Here is a 15,621-nt window from a genome sequence, read left to right as displayed (position 1 = left end):
GTTTTGTGCTCCTCTGCTGTTCATAAATAACTAAATAACTAAACAACCAATAAGAAACCACTTATTTACCAGACTGAGTGACATTACACTCTGATATTTCATCCATAGATAGCATTCAAACAGGATATTCACATTGAACATTTGTATTTTGAAATATCATATTTACTGCACGTGTGTGCGTTTGAAAGCATTCTCAGTATAGATTGTAGGGCTAAAAAAAGGTTTGGTAGGATGTCCAGGCAGGTTTTCCTCTGCTGGCTGAAGCACCGGTGTTATTTGAATTTCCACAGTGAATTCAAGGTCTTCTAAATGCTTCACTTCATCAATAGAATTCCAGTCTTTCACTTGATACCAAGTCTTGTTTGAACAACTAACTAATCAGAACAGTGAATGGTCTGCTTGGGTACACTTCCTGCCGCAGGACTACATCTCTTTAATTAGCTCCAATTCTTTCATTGCAGAACAAACAGCAGCATATGCCACTTGCTGACAGGCGTCAGTGTACACAAGGAGAGGACAGGACAGAGCTGTGCCCATAAACACCTGGCACATTCAAAATAGAAGCATTGTTAAAAAATGATAGTAATTAATAAAATGTAATTGAAAAATAAGGTGTAATTAATCCAAAAACCTTATTTAATGTGTTTTGTTTCAAGTATGAATGTGCTTCATATGTAACATGTTATTTCAGTACTTTGTATCTTGAAATATCCTGATATGTCCAATATAAGCACTTAAGAACACAAACCAATAAAGCAGTACCATTAGAAGTTAATAAAACGTAGTATTACATTTATAAATTTAAAAAAATAATAGTATTGATTAACATGATTATTTGTTCTGGGATGTTCAACCTGTCTTTTGGGGCTTGCACTGTATATAATGTATAAAAAATTATTCTTGTTGATGCACAGCCTCTCTGCATCTGCATAAATGTGGCTCTGTAGGTGACAAATATGTAATTGTATGTGGTTGCATGGCATCCTCTGTGTTGAGTTTATCAGTACAACAGATAAGCTAGTTTAAGTGGCAGAATCGGTAGTGAAGGCAGCGTCACTGTGTCACTCTCTGTGAGCAGGAAACGTCAGTGTCTTTGATAATTAAGCATCACGAAGGGGAAAGTTTCATTGTGATTCTGTTGACAAGAGATAGAAAGCCACAGAACTCAGGAAATGAACTGAAGGGGGCTTTGATTGCACCCAATAGCATCATGGTTCTTTATTAACACGCCTTGACCAGGTGGTTGTGAAGAGGCCGGGCCTTGGAATCAAAGCAGAGGGAACGTGACACTGCACACGCATTCTTCACCCTTCATTATCCCCCCTGCTCACCAAGCAACAGGTACTACACCAGTGTCACGGCCTGTTTCCACACTCAGGGCGGCTTAGTTCAGATGATCCATCTGTGATAAAATTATACATCTTACATAACTGTTTTTTTTTATTTATTTTTAACATTTCAGGGAATGACACGAGAATCCTTTTATCTAAAACACGTGACGTCTATGTTAATGTTGAGTGACAGACTGTCTTCCCTCATGAGAGAGCTGCTCTTAATTCCTTTGACTGAAGCATCTGCAGAAAATACCTCTTGACCTCACAGGTTAAAACCTATTTCTTGTCACGGAACAGTAGTTTCTATATATATCACTTGATGAACGTCATTAAAATAAAAATATTTGTCATGTGAAATATAGTCTAGTATTCTCACCAGGTTACGTAAGAAATTTGATCAGATATGAATTTTCACACGCAATGTGAGACAAAAATAGGACGCCTTTCACCATGAGGCAAAAATGTCAGGTCATTTAAAAGAACAGTGAGTTGTGTGGGCAGAGTTAAACAGAAAAAGAAAGAACTGACATTCAGAATCAGCATCAGACAGGCTTGACATGCCTCAGCGTTGTTTATTCGTGGAAAGCGCAGGCCACGTAAGGAAAGGGCTGCTATGTTGTATGCACAGAGTCAGATCATATCACACGGTTGTGAAGACTGACAGGATGACAATGAAGTTTGGCAGGGCAGCAGGAAGCATGTGGGCTTCATCTTGATCTCTGTGACATGACATGCCTGGGAGCGTGGCCTGAAGACAGAGCACCCAGCAAAGTGCAAGTCACTGGCCACAAGCTATCTTGAAAGGCCAAGCATGATTACATCTAGCCATTTACAACACAAACAGGACATGACTTGGAGATCAAGGCACCGGCCACCTATGTGCATCACAAGTCTAGTTAAGGTTCAGATGGTGTGTGGAGACAGCAGGATTAAAAAGACAGTTTTTTTTCCCATAGGGTGATCTCTGTCTTGCATACACACTGACCATTTCGGGATTTCCATTAGAAAGAGTGTTCTACATATCAATCCAAGCTTTAATTAAAAAGCTGCTATATTCACAGAGCCTTCGTAAGCTTGCTGGAAATGCGCAGGTTGTCCTGCTCTTCTCCATGAGTGGGCGAAATGGTGCATTTGGAAACCAAATGAGTTCATTGTTGCCATGCTCAATCCTTTCATCTGATTGTATTGTCCTTACCGAGTGACTGTCACCCTCTGGTAAACACTTGATGTTGTCATCAGCATTAGCACCATTACTCATATGCTTGGAAGGATGACTCAATATACACTCAAAGTGGTTTCATCTTATACATCTTATATTTTAATTATATGAAAAGCAAGACTTATAATAAAAATACATATTGTGATGATGCATTTATGGTTAAGGAATAGACACAAAAACAACATAATTTATCATTTAAAAAGGTTTGTGTCAAATAGATGTGATATATCCATTTACAGTTTTGACAGTGACACTACAGAAGCATCTCAAACACACTACTGTTTTATTTATATTTTACATAACAAAAATAAACATTAAATCATTAAAATGTTTAGAAATGTATGGTGACTTTTGATGAGTGTAGCTCCATTATAGTCTGATGACTATTTTAGGGATGCACTTGTCTGACTTTTTCAGCCCTGGTACAGATACAGATACCTGATAGGAAGAACTGGTCCAATCCAGTGTTTAATTAATAAGATGTACGCCTCACTGTGTGGATGAGACTGGGATCATTCTTTCATGTTGAAAGGCAAAATCAAGCTTGACTTAATCGTTTTCCTAACTACTAATACATAGATATGAATTTACTGATTTTTTATTCATGAAAATAATTGTATCCATACTAGATCAGCCCATTGTCACTGATACTCAATCTAGCTATTTAAGTCTGACTAAAATCTGTGAATCTCTAAACTGTTAACACTACAGATTTCTTAATTTAATTTTTTTTTAAATGTTTTTTTAGTTGCCTCTCGAGGAACTTTTCTGCTGATTTGTTAAAGTTGAGTATCCAGTCACAATGACAATGATGATTCAATAAAAGCTTAGAAGTGCAAATTCTTGGGAGAGAGATCCTTTTTAATTAAAAAAAAATCAAATCACTTAATACAAAAATAGCATTCACAGAACAATCAGACACTTATAATAGATTCACATAAGAGAAGAAAATTCAACACATTGTCCGCCACTCATGATGGTGTGACATCTTTCCAGTGGAAATCCAAATAGTCTGACTTAAAGCAGGTTCTTTGGGAGGGGCGGGGGTTTGCTTCTATAAAGAGCAGTCATGATAGTCCGGATGAGCGCTGATCGCTGATCTGCTGCACACCTCAGACAGGAAACCTTTTTCTCACCGTGTCTGCCAACTGGGGATCAGTCTCTGACAACATGGACTGCAGGTGCTGAAACTGCACAAGAGGAGAAAGGGTGGGGTGGAAACATAATATTTATTTTCCATAGAAGTCCATCACATGTCCGCACCTGGCACACACGCTGAAATAAATCCTTAAAACTTTAGTGAAACAAAGGTATTACTGGCAGCTGTTTGCAGACATGCCGGCGGTTAGGCCATTCACAAGGAAACATGGAGATTTGTATAAAAGTCAATTAACTCAAATCAATCATTTAAATAGTTAGGTTGAAAAAAAGTGCTTACAAAAATTGCTTATTATGTCTCTAAAACCAAACAATATAAAACTGAGAAAAGCACCAAGATTCAAGATGCTGTAGCCAACTGTCTGCTAATCATGGTTAATAAAGGACTTAATAGATTAATTATAGTTGTATAATTTGACTAATCACGTCAACAGTGATAAGAATGTACATTTGAAGTAGAGTTTATTAGATTTATTAGATAAGAGTTCATTACTACATAAACGCCTGATTTTTTTATGACTTTTGATTCTATCATACCCTGATGATAACTTAGCTCGGTAAAACATTTCTCTGTGTGTGTTTGTGTGCCTTGTTTGTGTTGGTTATTACAGAGTGTGCAGGGGAAAAAAGCAGTGTCTCAATCCTCATGCTACTATGAAAAATTCCATTCCGATGTCATAACTTTTACTCCATGACTGCACACAATGAAGGCTTAACGCTACTTAACCCCACAGTGGAGAGATCACTTACTGAAGCCTTAAAGTTGGGAAGTAATCTGCCCACAGCTGTGAGACAAGTCTTCTCCGTCAGGTGACCTTTCTTCCCCAAATCTGCCACTGTGTCCTACAAAGACCAAAACACAAAAGTAAAATCTAGTTCCTACTTTGTTTTTTGTTTAATGATTTCAACAACAACAAAAAAGCTGCATTCAAGAATCTCAACACACACAATCTAGTCCAACAGGAAAGTGTTTCTTTGGTGTTACCTTAGGAATCTGACTGCAGATGTCAGCTAGAAATTCAGCTGTGATTTCTGCAAGAGTCTGGAGCTGCTCATCCTGTGTGTCGTTTTTGCTGGTAGAGTCATCTGTGCACTCACTGTGGTACTGAAGCACCCGTAAAATGCTCCCAATAAGAGGCAGACCTAGAAACAAAAGCACAAAAACATCATACAGATGTATTAATTGAATTAGAGGGGGCACATGAAAGATGAATAGAAGGAAGTCCCTGATCAGGTATCATTATTGGTCAAGACTGATATCTCACACATCAGACCTGAAGCTAAAGCATTGTCTTCATTAAAATTAGACGAGCAAGTCAAAGCTAGAAGTCAAACAGCTCTGCATTGAGAAACACTGAACTGCATCACAGCTTTTCTTCAATAGATCATATTCATGTAGATAGAAGTGTAATCTATATCTGCTTGGGGGAGCCTCTCTTTCAACCACGATGAAAAAATAAAGGTTTGAATGCAGTTTTCAGCAAAAAGCAGCAGTTGTGTGTAAAATTCACAAGGAAAAATTTTATTTACAAGGTGCATTTCATTACAAAGATCAGTGGAGCTGTTAATAAACTTACTTGTGTCACTTTTGCTGCTCCATTGATCCTGGCATCTGTACAGAGCCAGCAGCACAGCAAAGGCTTGGACCAAAGTACCCTTCTGCTCTTGCAGAACAACTGGAAGATCACTTGGCTGGCAGAGGTCCTCACACACAACCTCACAGACAAAGTCCCACACTGCTTTGCCAGGTCCATCAGGGGCAGCTAGAAGAAACAAATGTGACATCTTCAGTTATGTATTAGATGTGATGGTGTAAACAACAACAAACAAACTACTGTGATGACACACCAGCAGCTGAAAACAATATGAAGCTGTGTTGATTGGTCTTACCAAAAGTCTGAATGCCCTCATCTATGGTGGTGAGGAGTTGGATGGCATGAAGGTAAACCTCTAATCCATTCGGACTCTCTGATCTGTGGAAAAAATTTCACATTCATAATAATAATAATAATACATTTTATTTGAAGGCACTCGAGGACACCATACAATTAATAAACAAAACAGTAAATAATACACAAAACAAAAAGAAACAAAACAGATAAAAGAGTAAAGTGAGGTAGTGGTTCAAGTTAAGTGGGGTATGCAATTCTAAATAAATGAGTTTTTAGCCTTGATTTGAAGAGAGGGAGAGTCCAGATTCCTGATGTCCAGAGGAAGTGAGGTCCAGAGTCGGGGGGCAGAGCAGCTGAAAGCCCTGCTCGCCACGGTGAGGAGGCGGGTGGGGGGGCAGAGAGGTGGATGGAGAAGGCAGGAATGGGAAGGGGTGGCAATGTGGAGGAGGTCAGACAGATAAGGAGGGGAAAGGTTTTGGATGGCCTTGAATGTCAACAGGAGGATTTTGAAGTCTATTTGGAACTTGACCAGAAGCTAGTGAACAGGAGTGATGTGGTGGATGGAGGGGGTTCAGGTGACAATCCGAGCTGCAGAATTCTGAACCAGTTGGGAGTTTTTGGAGGTATTTGTGAGGTAGACCAAAGAGAAGGGAGTTGCAGTAGTCGATGCAGGAGGTGACAAAGCTGTGTACAAGAATGGCAGTGGAGTGGGGGGAGAGGGAGGGGAGGAGGCAAGTGATATTACGTAGATGGAAATATGCAGACCGGATGATGTTATTGATATGTGATTGGAAAGATAATGTGCTGTCGAGGATGACACCCAGACTCTTAACCTGAGGGGAGGGGGAGACAGAGGAGTGGTCGATGGTGAGGGAAGAACTGTCGGCTTTGGTAAGGGTTGATTTTGTGCCAATTCAGTTTTATCACTGTTAACTGCTGATGGTCAACTGCAACATCAAATGCAGTACGGCTCATCTGCCATGAATTTATGCATTTTCTGCAGATTTATTCTTAAAATTATATGTTCACCATTTTATCATCATGTTTTAACAATTTAGTGAGAGAATTTGTTTGATTTTATGATTTTTTATTGGTATAATTTGGCACATTTCTTTCCAGTAAAATCTTCTGTTGAACAGTGTAATATAACCTACTGCTGGCTATAATATATTTTGGGTCTAATGTCACACACCATCACATCCCTTGACCACCACCCATCATGGAGCACTTTGCATTAGAAAGACATTTGAGCATGTTACATCATATCAAACCATTCCTTCTTTATTTCTGTCACAATAAACGCAGCTGGATTAATATTATCTAACCATCACTTTCATTTCTGAAAGAAAGATTTAAAGCTCTTACAGTGTGAAACTCTTCTTTTCACCTCATTGGTGACATTATGCTGAAGATGAAATCTTCACACACAGTCTTCTAAACACGTGGCATTTATCAGGTTGAAATTAATTATTTACAACAAATTTGTCCAGTTAAGAGAATTTGGTGAATCTGACTCTGAACATTCGTATGAGTAAACCTGCTGTTCTTGCACGGGACCCGATGTTAATATCAAACAGTGCATTGCATTATCTAGATACAGATATACAAATATGTAAAACTGACAAGACTTTTGGGATCTATACGCAAAGCTTCATCTTCTTTAAAACAACTCTTAATAAAATTCAGATCTGTAGCAACACAAACCTCAATCTGTTCATGTGTAAGTGTAGAGAAGAGGCTGCACTTGTATCCACTAGTAAGGAAAACAGAGCAGTAAAATACTGAATATGCACTAAAGGTCTGTTTACAATAACACTGTTTATCATTCAACTGATTTAATCACTACTTTTGGAGCACAGTTGGAGCCTTGAATTATAAACTTTCATATTATGGTAACATAGCACATGTGCACCAGTTATTGAGTCAGTGAAGATTATTTTATGTGTTCAGTACTTTCAATTATGCAACTGGATTTTATATCCAAAATCCCAAAAACAGTTTAGACTGTCTAATATGTGGTTACTAACACAATTACTCTATTTTTTTACCATTAACTAATAATGCTTTCCGTGGAAAACATTCCTATTCATAATTTAAAGTAAATATAATAGTAGTAATTTGTATACTGGGAACATGTACAGTGTTAAATATGTTACCATTTGATGTACTGTACAAGATTTAGCTTATAGCAAATTTCATCTGCAGTCCCTTCAGTACGTCAATATTAAAACATAACAGCACAACAAAAGACAGTACAAAGCAAAAAACACACAGGACACATGCAAAATACAAAGCTACACAAAATAGCACATCACATACAATGTGGACTAAGTGGTTACAGAAGGGAGAAGCTTTTAGCAGCCTTTTATTTTTGGTTTTAAATATACTGATGGAACTGCAGCTCTACACGCCATCACGTATCAGTAAACATGCAAACACTACAAACTAACATACTCTGGAATTTAAATTTCAAATTCCTACCTAAGCTGCTTGGCTGCTTCAAGGAGGCATGAGGCCACGTCCAGGCGGCTTTCACCTTCATCACCCTCCTCACTTGGCTGAACTGTGACCCAGCTCTTCATCAGTTCCTCGTCAAGGTCAAACAGTTTGTCAACCAGTTCTCCAACTTTCTCAAGCAGGTCCGCTGTAAAACACACAGAAACTATTTTAGGAAGCAGACAAAAGGTTGCAGAGTAGCTTCAAGGGACTATATAGTGTATTTGAATGTCATCATGGTCATCATTTCAAACATCATTTTGTTATTTATACACAACTACCATTTCATCAGTTTATACAGGATATGCAAATACAAGGAGGAAAAGGCAAAGTACTGTTGGTCGAGCTGCACATGATGAAAAGGAGGTTGGAGCGCACGGATGCATGCTGCTGTATTCGTTGAAGCCACATGGATCCCACGTCTTTCTGAGAGACGCACGTCAACACTAATCTGCAAACATTTGGAGAGAGAGAGAGAGAGAGAGAGAGATGAACATTGTCTGTCAGTCTCACCATCTCACATCCACTAAAAAATGCAAACGTCACCTGCTTGTTTCCAGAAGAGTGGGAGGATCCGTATCTCCAAAAAGAAGCAACAGCACAGCCCTGTGGAAACAAAGGGGCTTGCATTTAACCAAAATGAGTCACAACAATGCATAGGATCAATTTAAGGACTTAAACAGATTGACTTTTACCCACCCCAAGTCTTCATTTTGACTGAGGGTCACACAAGTGTCCAGAAAACAAGCAATGTTCCCAAGAATTCCCACACAAATTTCCTAAAGAACAGATCAAATAAGACATGTAATAGATTATTTTAGCCCTGAAATACAGTATGTCATCAAATATACACATAGCAAACTAATCCTATATTTTGACACAGAAGGCACAACTCACTGTAAGACGTGGACAACGAGATTTGGCTATAACTCCGAGGAGGATATCTGTGGCTTTGAATTCCTGCAGAAAACCAGCCACATCCTACACACAGGTGGTAAAGTGACAGTCATTAGTCAATATGGAAACCTTTACAAGATAACACATGGCATGATTCTTTGGCAATTCAATATGAATGATGGACACAAAGAAAGTAGCAGCACATTTAATAATTGGTGCCCCATTATCCTGAATCCACAGAGTGTAGAAATGGTTAAAACATGATGTGTTGGTGTATTCAAATAACCAAAGCATGGTGATATTAACCGTGACTTAAAAAGCTGAAGCAAATATGTGAAATCTTGTTAACCAACTTATGTTACCTAGATTATTTGTATACGGGTGTACCAGTAACTAAACAGCAAATGAAGATATTTTACACAAGAAGCACACTTTTGTTAATTACTCAAATTTTACTTGTTCTTCATTTTATTTTTTAATTACTCAAATGTTTTGTAAATCACCTCCACCACCAATTCAAAATATGCTGTCTTTTTTATTGTCATTAACTCCACAAATACTATTCATGCTATCAAACCTGGACTGTTCATTAAAGATTTCAGTAACTGTGTGTTAAGGACTCAAACCAAAAGGCCCTTTAAACAAGTAAAACACAAAAGGAAAGATTAGTAAACAAACCTAATGAATGTAAAGCAGATTAAACAAAGATAAAGCACCCCACCTTATCCATTGCCATGTCCCAAACTCTACACAGATCTTCCTCATCATCATCAGTGAGCTGCATCTGACCTTCAGAGTCCTGATCTGAATGCTCTGTGACCATCTGAAAGACATGACCACTTTACAATGGACTGTACAGCAAATAGTGATATAATGATATGTGGGCATCACTTAAGCAATAACTGTAAGATATCACTCTAACTTATTTAATTGATGTCATCCAAGTTGTTATTGCTTTAATCTATGAACGTGTCTTTTGGCAAGTAAACATGCTGCAGCACCCAACTGGCGCATTGTTCTAGTTTTGGCCATTTAAGAGGTACAATAAGCACAGAAACAAATCTTAAGTGGAGAAGAGCATGTGTGGATTTTACTTATAAAAAGGAAACTCAACTGATTAGATAATGTTTTGGATCATCATTAAAAATGAGGCTGATTTTTGGCCCAAAAAGCGTGACACCACTTAATACAGGTCATGGATCAAACTCCTGTCAGTGTGAATGAATACCTGTCACAACTGTCCCCATTCCCATTTAAATATAGATATTGTAGATATGTTTACACATTTACAGAGAGAGACCTATGACAGCATGCAATCTTCCAACTCAAATTTAAAAGGCAGAAGCTTTTTCAGACAATTAAAGATTATGTACAGCAGGTACTGATTAAGCCTGATTTTTGACATTGGTAACAACAGCTGGCCTACCTGGATGAGGCGGGTCAGAGTGCTGAAAAGCCAATGCTTGCTGTAAACAGTGTCTCCAATGGCGTCCAAATCTTCATCCTCCTCTCCATCGGCTGCGTCTGGTGGTGGTGATGGGTTACGGTCCATTACTGGAGACCGTGTCCCTCCTGGAGATGAAGATGTGTCATTCTCCACTTCCTGAACACCATCGATACTACAGTCTGAAGGAAAAAAAAAGGAAAAATGGTGGTGAGGATTAGAGTTAGTCAGCATTACACTGTTATAGAGTTTATAGGAGATGGGTTGACAATTTTTCAAGAAGTCTGAACATTGAAACGTGTTCTTCTTGCCAGAGTCATTCCTCCTGTTCATACTGATCATTAGAAGATCCCTTCATAATGCACTTTAAATGCATTTAAAATTCATCCTAGACCAATATGAAGCTTCAGCTGTCCAAATGAGTCAAATCATGTAGAAATGGTTTAACGCTACAGTCTTTTTACAGCCTCTTAATGTTGTTATACTTTCACTACGACTCACCGATGAAACACTGACACAATACTTGAGCTTTATAAAACTGTTGCCCTGAGTGGGCACGTTTAAAAAAACAAAAACAACCAAAAACCAAACTGTGGTTGTTGTCTTTTTAATCATTATTATGTAAATCATTATTTTATGCTGCACTCTCATATTTTATGCTCTATTTTAGTCTAGCTTTTTCTTTTTCCCCCTCTCTTTCTCTTTTAACTTATTTTATTATAATTGGGTTTTTTTTGTTTGTTTGTTTTTAATTGTATGTTTTAATGTTTCCCATTTTTACTGTTCAATTGTGCTTTTTTTCTTTTTTTCTTATAATTGGGTTTCATTTTGTATGTTTTTAAGAGTCTAATTCTTACTGTTAAATCATCTGATATTTTGTTTTTATGTAAAGCACTTTGAGTTTCCCCTGTGTATGAAATGTGCTATATAAATAAAGCTGCCTTGCCTTACTTGCCTTTGGGTATTGACTTAACTACCACTAGGTACCTATCTGATACCAGTGTTTAATAAATAAACTGTATGTCTTGTCTATAAAGCAAAATCAAGCTTTACTTAAATGTTGCTTTTCTTGCCTTTGTAATATTAAATTTAACAAATAAAAACATAGATGCAGGTTTACTAAAATATTTATTAAAATAATGGTATCCGATACCAGATCCAGCTATTTAGGTCAGTATTGGATACGTATCTATTACAGTGTTGGTACCTTAATCCTAACCACAAAGAGGGAATTTGATGCCAAAAATACTGTAAATGTTGCAGATATCCTCTTTGATATGACTAACTCAGACTTCTGAAGCCTCATACAAGGTTCAGATAATCTGTGTAGACACACCGTGGGTTTAGTTCCCCATCACTTAGATTAACAGCACATTTTAAGGAGGTCCTTTAACATCCAGTTTGAACATTAGGAATGATTACAGTGAGGTAAACCTGTTTCAGTGATCATATGGGCACATGACTGTTGATTTTGGACAGACTTGAAAAATGCTGCATATCATTAAGAAGGACAGCTCTATGTTGATAATCCAATAAAGTATTTCAGCATCAGTGTAACAATTGGACAGATATTTAATTCACTGGAATAAACCAAACACAGTCTCATTTGGTCCTATAGCTGAAACTAATGCAGTCTTAAAGCCTCGCAACAAGTCCTAAAACCACTAGTTATACACTTCATTTTTGTTGGAGATGTTTGTTCAACTTAATGACTGACATCTGTAGCTTGTGGTGCTGTTGACTCGATGCAAACTTCGTTAAACATTTAGTAAACAATTGAGCATGCAGCTAAAACACCTCGTTATTAACGTGTTAATTTGCCCTTCGTGTTTCTTCTACATGCTCATTATCTTCCAATATGTCGACTCACCCATGGCGCCGGTTCCTGGTAACTAGCTGGATAAACATGAAATGAAGTCGTGTTTTGCTGACTTTATTCAGGAGAGTTTCCAGGCGACATTTCAAACAGCCTCCATTTAGCACAAGTGTCGGCCTGCGCATGCGCGGTCGCTGCATGCAGTCGTTGTTACTGTGGTGGAAGACGTCGAGTTAAAATGAGCAGCGCCACCTGCAGGGTATTGGCACATCCATGCTGTGCACAGGGTGGGTCATGTCAATATGATATGAATATAATCATATGAAGAACCAAACAAACAAAAACAAAAAGCTAATAAGACTTTCAGTGATAGGCCTACATTTTATTTGAACTTAAAACAGCTTTACAATGAATAGACTTTGAATTGTTGTGGCTTATACAAAGCTTATTTTGTATAAGGTACTTTAATCATCTTTACAGTACAACCTGTAAATTTAACAGTTAAAAAATGTATAAAATTACATTTTAATCTAGTAAATCCACCATTGGATTTCTGCTGAATTAGCATGACTATTATAGGCTACTAGTAAACCAGTTCTTTCAGTAAGACATCCAGTTGTTGCTTAATGTAAAATAGGCTTTTGTGGATAGTATAGGTATAGTACATTTTAGTATGTTTATGATAAGTATGTTGGTCATGAACAACAGCAACAATTTTGATAATTATTTAATCGTTAAGGCTTTTAAAGAGGCAAATATGGTAACAATTCACCAGTTGTAACCATAGTCTGTGTATAAAGATCCATGATTGCAACTATGATAGTAAACTAAAACGTTGGGTTTTGGACAATTGAGTAAACAAAACAATTTGAAGATGTCACCATGGCTGGGAAGTTGTGACAGAAAAATAATCTAAACATTAATCCATAATAATTTATTATGATTAATTAATCCATAATGAAAATAACCATCATCAATTGCATCCTTTATAATTACTTTGTGTTTTGCTATCAGCTGCTTATTATATTCTTGTGTATAACAGCAATACATGTAGCATTGACTTTGAAAACACATGCACATCAACAATCTTACTCTAATGCAAAGCAAACAGCAAAAGAGGTATCACATAGCACATAACCCAACAAAGGAGTGGGGATTGTTTCATCAGTCTTTCCAAAAACATCAAATTACTACTGTACCTGTTATTAGAATACTAATACCATTAAAACAACACATTTTAAATTAAACTCTTCAGTGTTATTTAGTCTGCATATATATTATATAAAACAGGCACACACTAAAAATCAAATCTAAAATAAAATGTAAGGTATTCATAAACTTTTGGACGGTTAAGACTGGATGCTGTAGGTTTTGTATCATTCTTTTGGCCTCAGCTGACTGAATGTGGAAAAATACTGCAAATCATTCATGGATTTAACCAATTTACCTTGCTGTGAGTCATACTTTTCAAGTGTTCAAGCATGACAGTCAGTCCGTCTATTCAGAAATGACGCCAGACCGTGCTAATATAATAGTAGTATGTCAATATGGATTATGAAGTCTTGAATAGTCCTGCTTCCAATCAGAACTGTCTTGAAGTAATTTGGCGAGTCCACTATCCTCCCTGAATCAACACAGAAAATGCTGCCAGCCAGGAAGAACTATATAACTTCCTTATCTTGCAGCTGTCCATCTGTGGGAGTGGCCCAAAACCCTGTTTGCACTTGGAGGAGTCCCAGTGACTAGCTATTTGAGAGCGTGCAAAAATAAATCCATGTTTGTTTCAAAGATATAATCGGATAAAACAAGTAAGTGAACAGCTTTTGTGGTGACATGTAAGAGATCAATCCACCAGCTGGAGTAATGAATAACCTCCTAAGTTGTATAACTGCATTGCATGAGTAGGCACTCATCTGTTACCAATCAAGTATTATTTTGGTGTTCACTGTTTAGTAAACTTGGTGTAATATTGTGACTTATATGTTGTGTATGTCTCTAAAGAAAAGTTTTCAAGTGTTAAATTGGATTTAAAAACACAGTGACTATTGACATATCATAAACCCATCTTCTTGACATTGTCTCAGAGTCTGAGCGTTTACAAAGAGTTTTGTTTGTATTAATGAGACACTGCAGATAGAGCATGACTGTGTTCAAGGATGTAGCACAGTCACTTCAATTTACATCCTGTGTTATTTGTGACCTCCAATATAGATAATGCAGCTCAGTCTCATACAGCATTGAAACAAATATGAACTCCAAATTCAGTGGAATAAAAATATTCCTTGATTAATTAATTTCTTATTTTTTCATCACTTCAGCGTTTAGTTAACACCAAAGTTAAATTGAGAAAGACAAACAATTGCTTTACTGGGAAGTTACATAATCTATGTATTTAACAAGCAAAGGTTAAGAATATTATAAGAATTCCCAGTTAAGAAGTCAAAGTGAAGAATGTGACCAGATTGACAAAACATGTTGTCATTCTACATTTGAAAGGTTCTCTGTGGAGTTTTCTTGTAAATAAATTAAGCTGTGTTGTTCAGTGTTTCTCATTTAAATGCATTTGTGTATCCTTGAATCATGACAAACTTCATGAATGCTTTTCCCCCTTCTTCTTTCTCTCTTTCTTGTTTTGCACTAAAGCTGTTCTGGCAGCACATGGAGCACTTTATGTTGTTTTTTTCATTTCCTTTTCCTCCTCTGTGATATCCTCTGCTATAGCAGGCTGATTTTTACTGGTGCATGTAGCACTAAAGATTCTCCTGAGATCAAGTAGTCTGAAGGATAAAGACTGTTGCCCCAAAATCTGTGTAGTTTGAAGAGACCTGCCACTAGACCTTGATTGCTTCCTTTAAGCTGAATTCCTAAGTTTGTATTTTCAACTTCAGAAGTTGTGTACAAGATAAACTTTGTATTTAATTTCATCAAGTTGTGACAGCAGTTTTTCCACATGACTTAGCATGAAATTGCCTTGTTTCCTTTTCAAAAATGGTTAATAATTGTATGCTTTCTGTATTTCTATATTACATTAGAATCAATAAAACAAAAACAAAAAATACTGGCAGGTATTATGACTAAAACCAAAATACATTCAATTTTATGTTGTGTTAGCAATGTAACATTATACATTTCCTCTGTTGAGAAGTAGGTAGAGTTCATAGATAGAGTAACTGGGTACAAAATGTTTATTTTGTGTTATCCATCAGACAAATCCACATAATTATCTCATCAATAGAAAATCCTGTAAATCCACAATCAAACACATTAAAAGGATGTCATTAGTTAACTTGTATCTAAATCTCTAAATCTAAATATCTGCTAAATAATTCTCTATCATCTCACAATATGTAGTGTATTCCCTTTGC

The 15,621-nt window shown here is 37.0% G+C and overlaps 1 protein-coding gene across 1 annotated transcript; it reads right to left on the bottom strand.

Moving 5' to 3' along the window:
- Positions 1-3,399: 3,399 nt before the first annotated feature.
- saal1 (serum amyloid A-like 1) lies at positions 3,400-12,419 on the bottom strand. The gene is made up of 13 exons (XM_053319705.1): positions 12,311-12,419; positions 10,423-10,622; positions 9,718-9,819; positions 8,997-9,080; positions 8,799-8,878; positions 8,646-8,705; positions 8,435-8,550; positions 8,085-8,247; positions 5,602-5,684; positions 5,289-5,474; positions 4,697-4,854; positions 4,462-4,554; positions 3,400-3,743 (listed from the first exon to the last, which is right to left on the bottom strand). Exons 1-13 carry the CDS (start codon positions 12,312-12,314, stop codon positions 3,666-3,668), a joined length of 1,407 nt encoding a protein of 468 aa, XP_053175680.1. The 5' UTR covers positions 12,315-12,419; the 3' UTR covers positions 3,400-3,665.
- Positions 12,420-15,621: the final 3,202 nt, after the last annotated feature.

This window comes from Scomber japonicus, chromosome 5 (genome assembly GCF_027409825.1).
Source record: "Scomber japonicus isolate fScoJap1 chromosome 5, fScoJap1.pri, whole genome shotgun sequence".
NCBI classification, from domain to species: domain Eukaryota; kingdom Metazoa; phylum Chordata; class Actinopteri; order Scombriformes; family Scombridae; genus Scomber; species Scomber japonicus.
The sequence above is the reverse complement of the archived record's forward strand: the minus strand, read 5'-3'. Positions and strand labels throughout refer to the sequence as shown.

Bases quoted from the DNA above. Each gene is read 5' to 3' on its own strand.
- saal1 (XM_053319705.1), bottom strand. The intron at 8,879-8,996 runs GTGAGTTGTGCC...TCTGTTCTTTAG, and splicing joins CTCGTTGTCCACGTCTTACA to GAAATTTGTGTGGGAATTCT. The intron at 8,706-8,798 runs GTGGGTAAAAGT...TTGTTTCCACAG, and splicing joins AGTCAAAATGAAGACTTGGG to GGCTGTGCTGTTGCTTCTTT.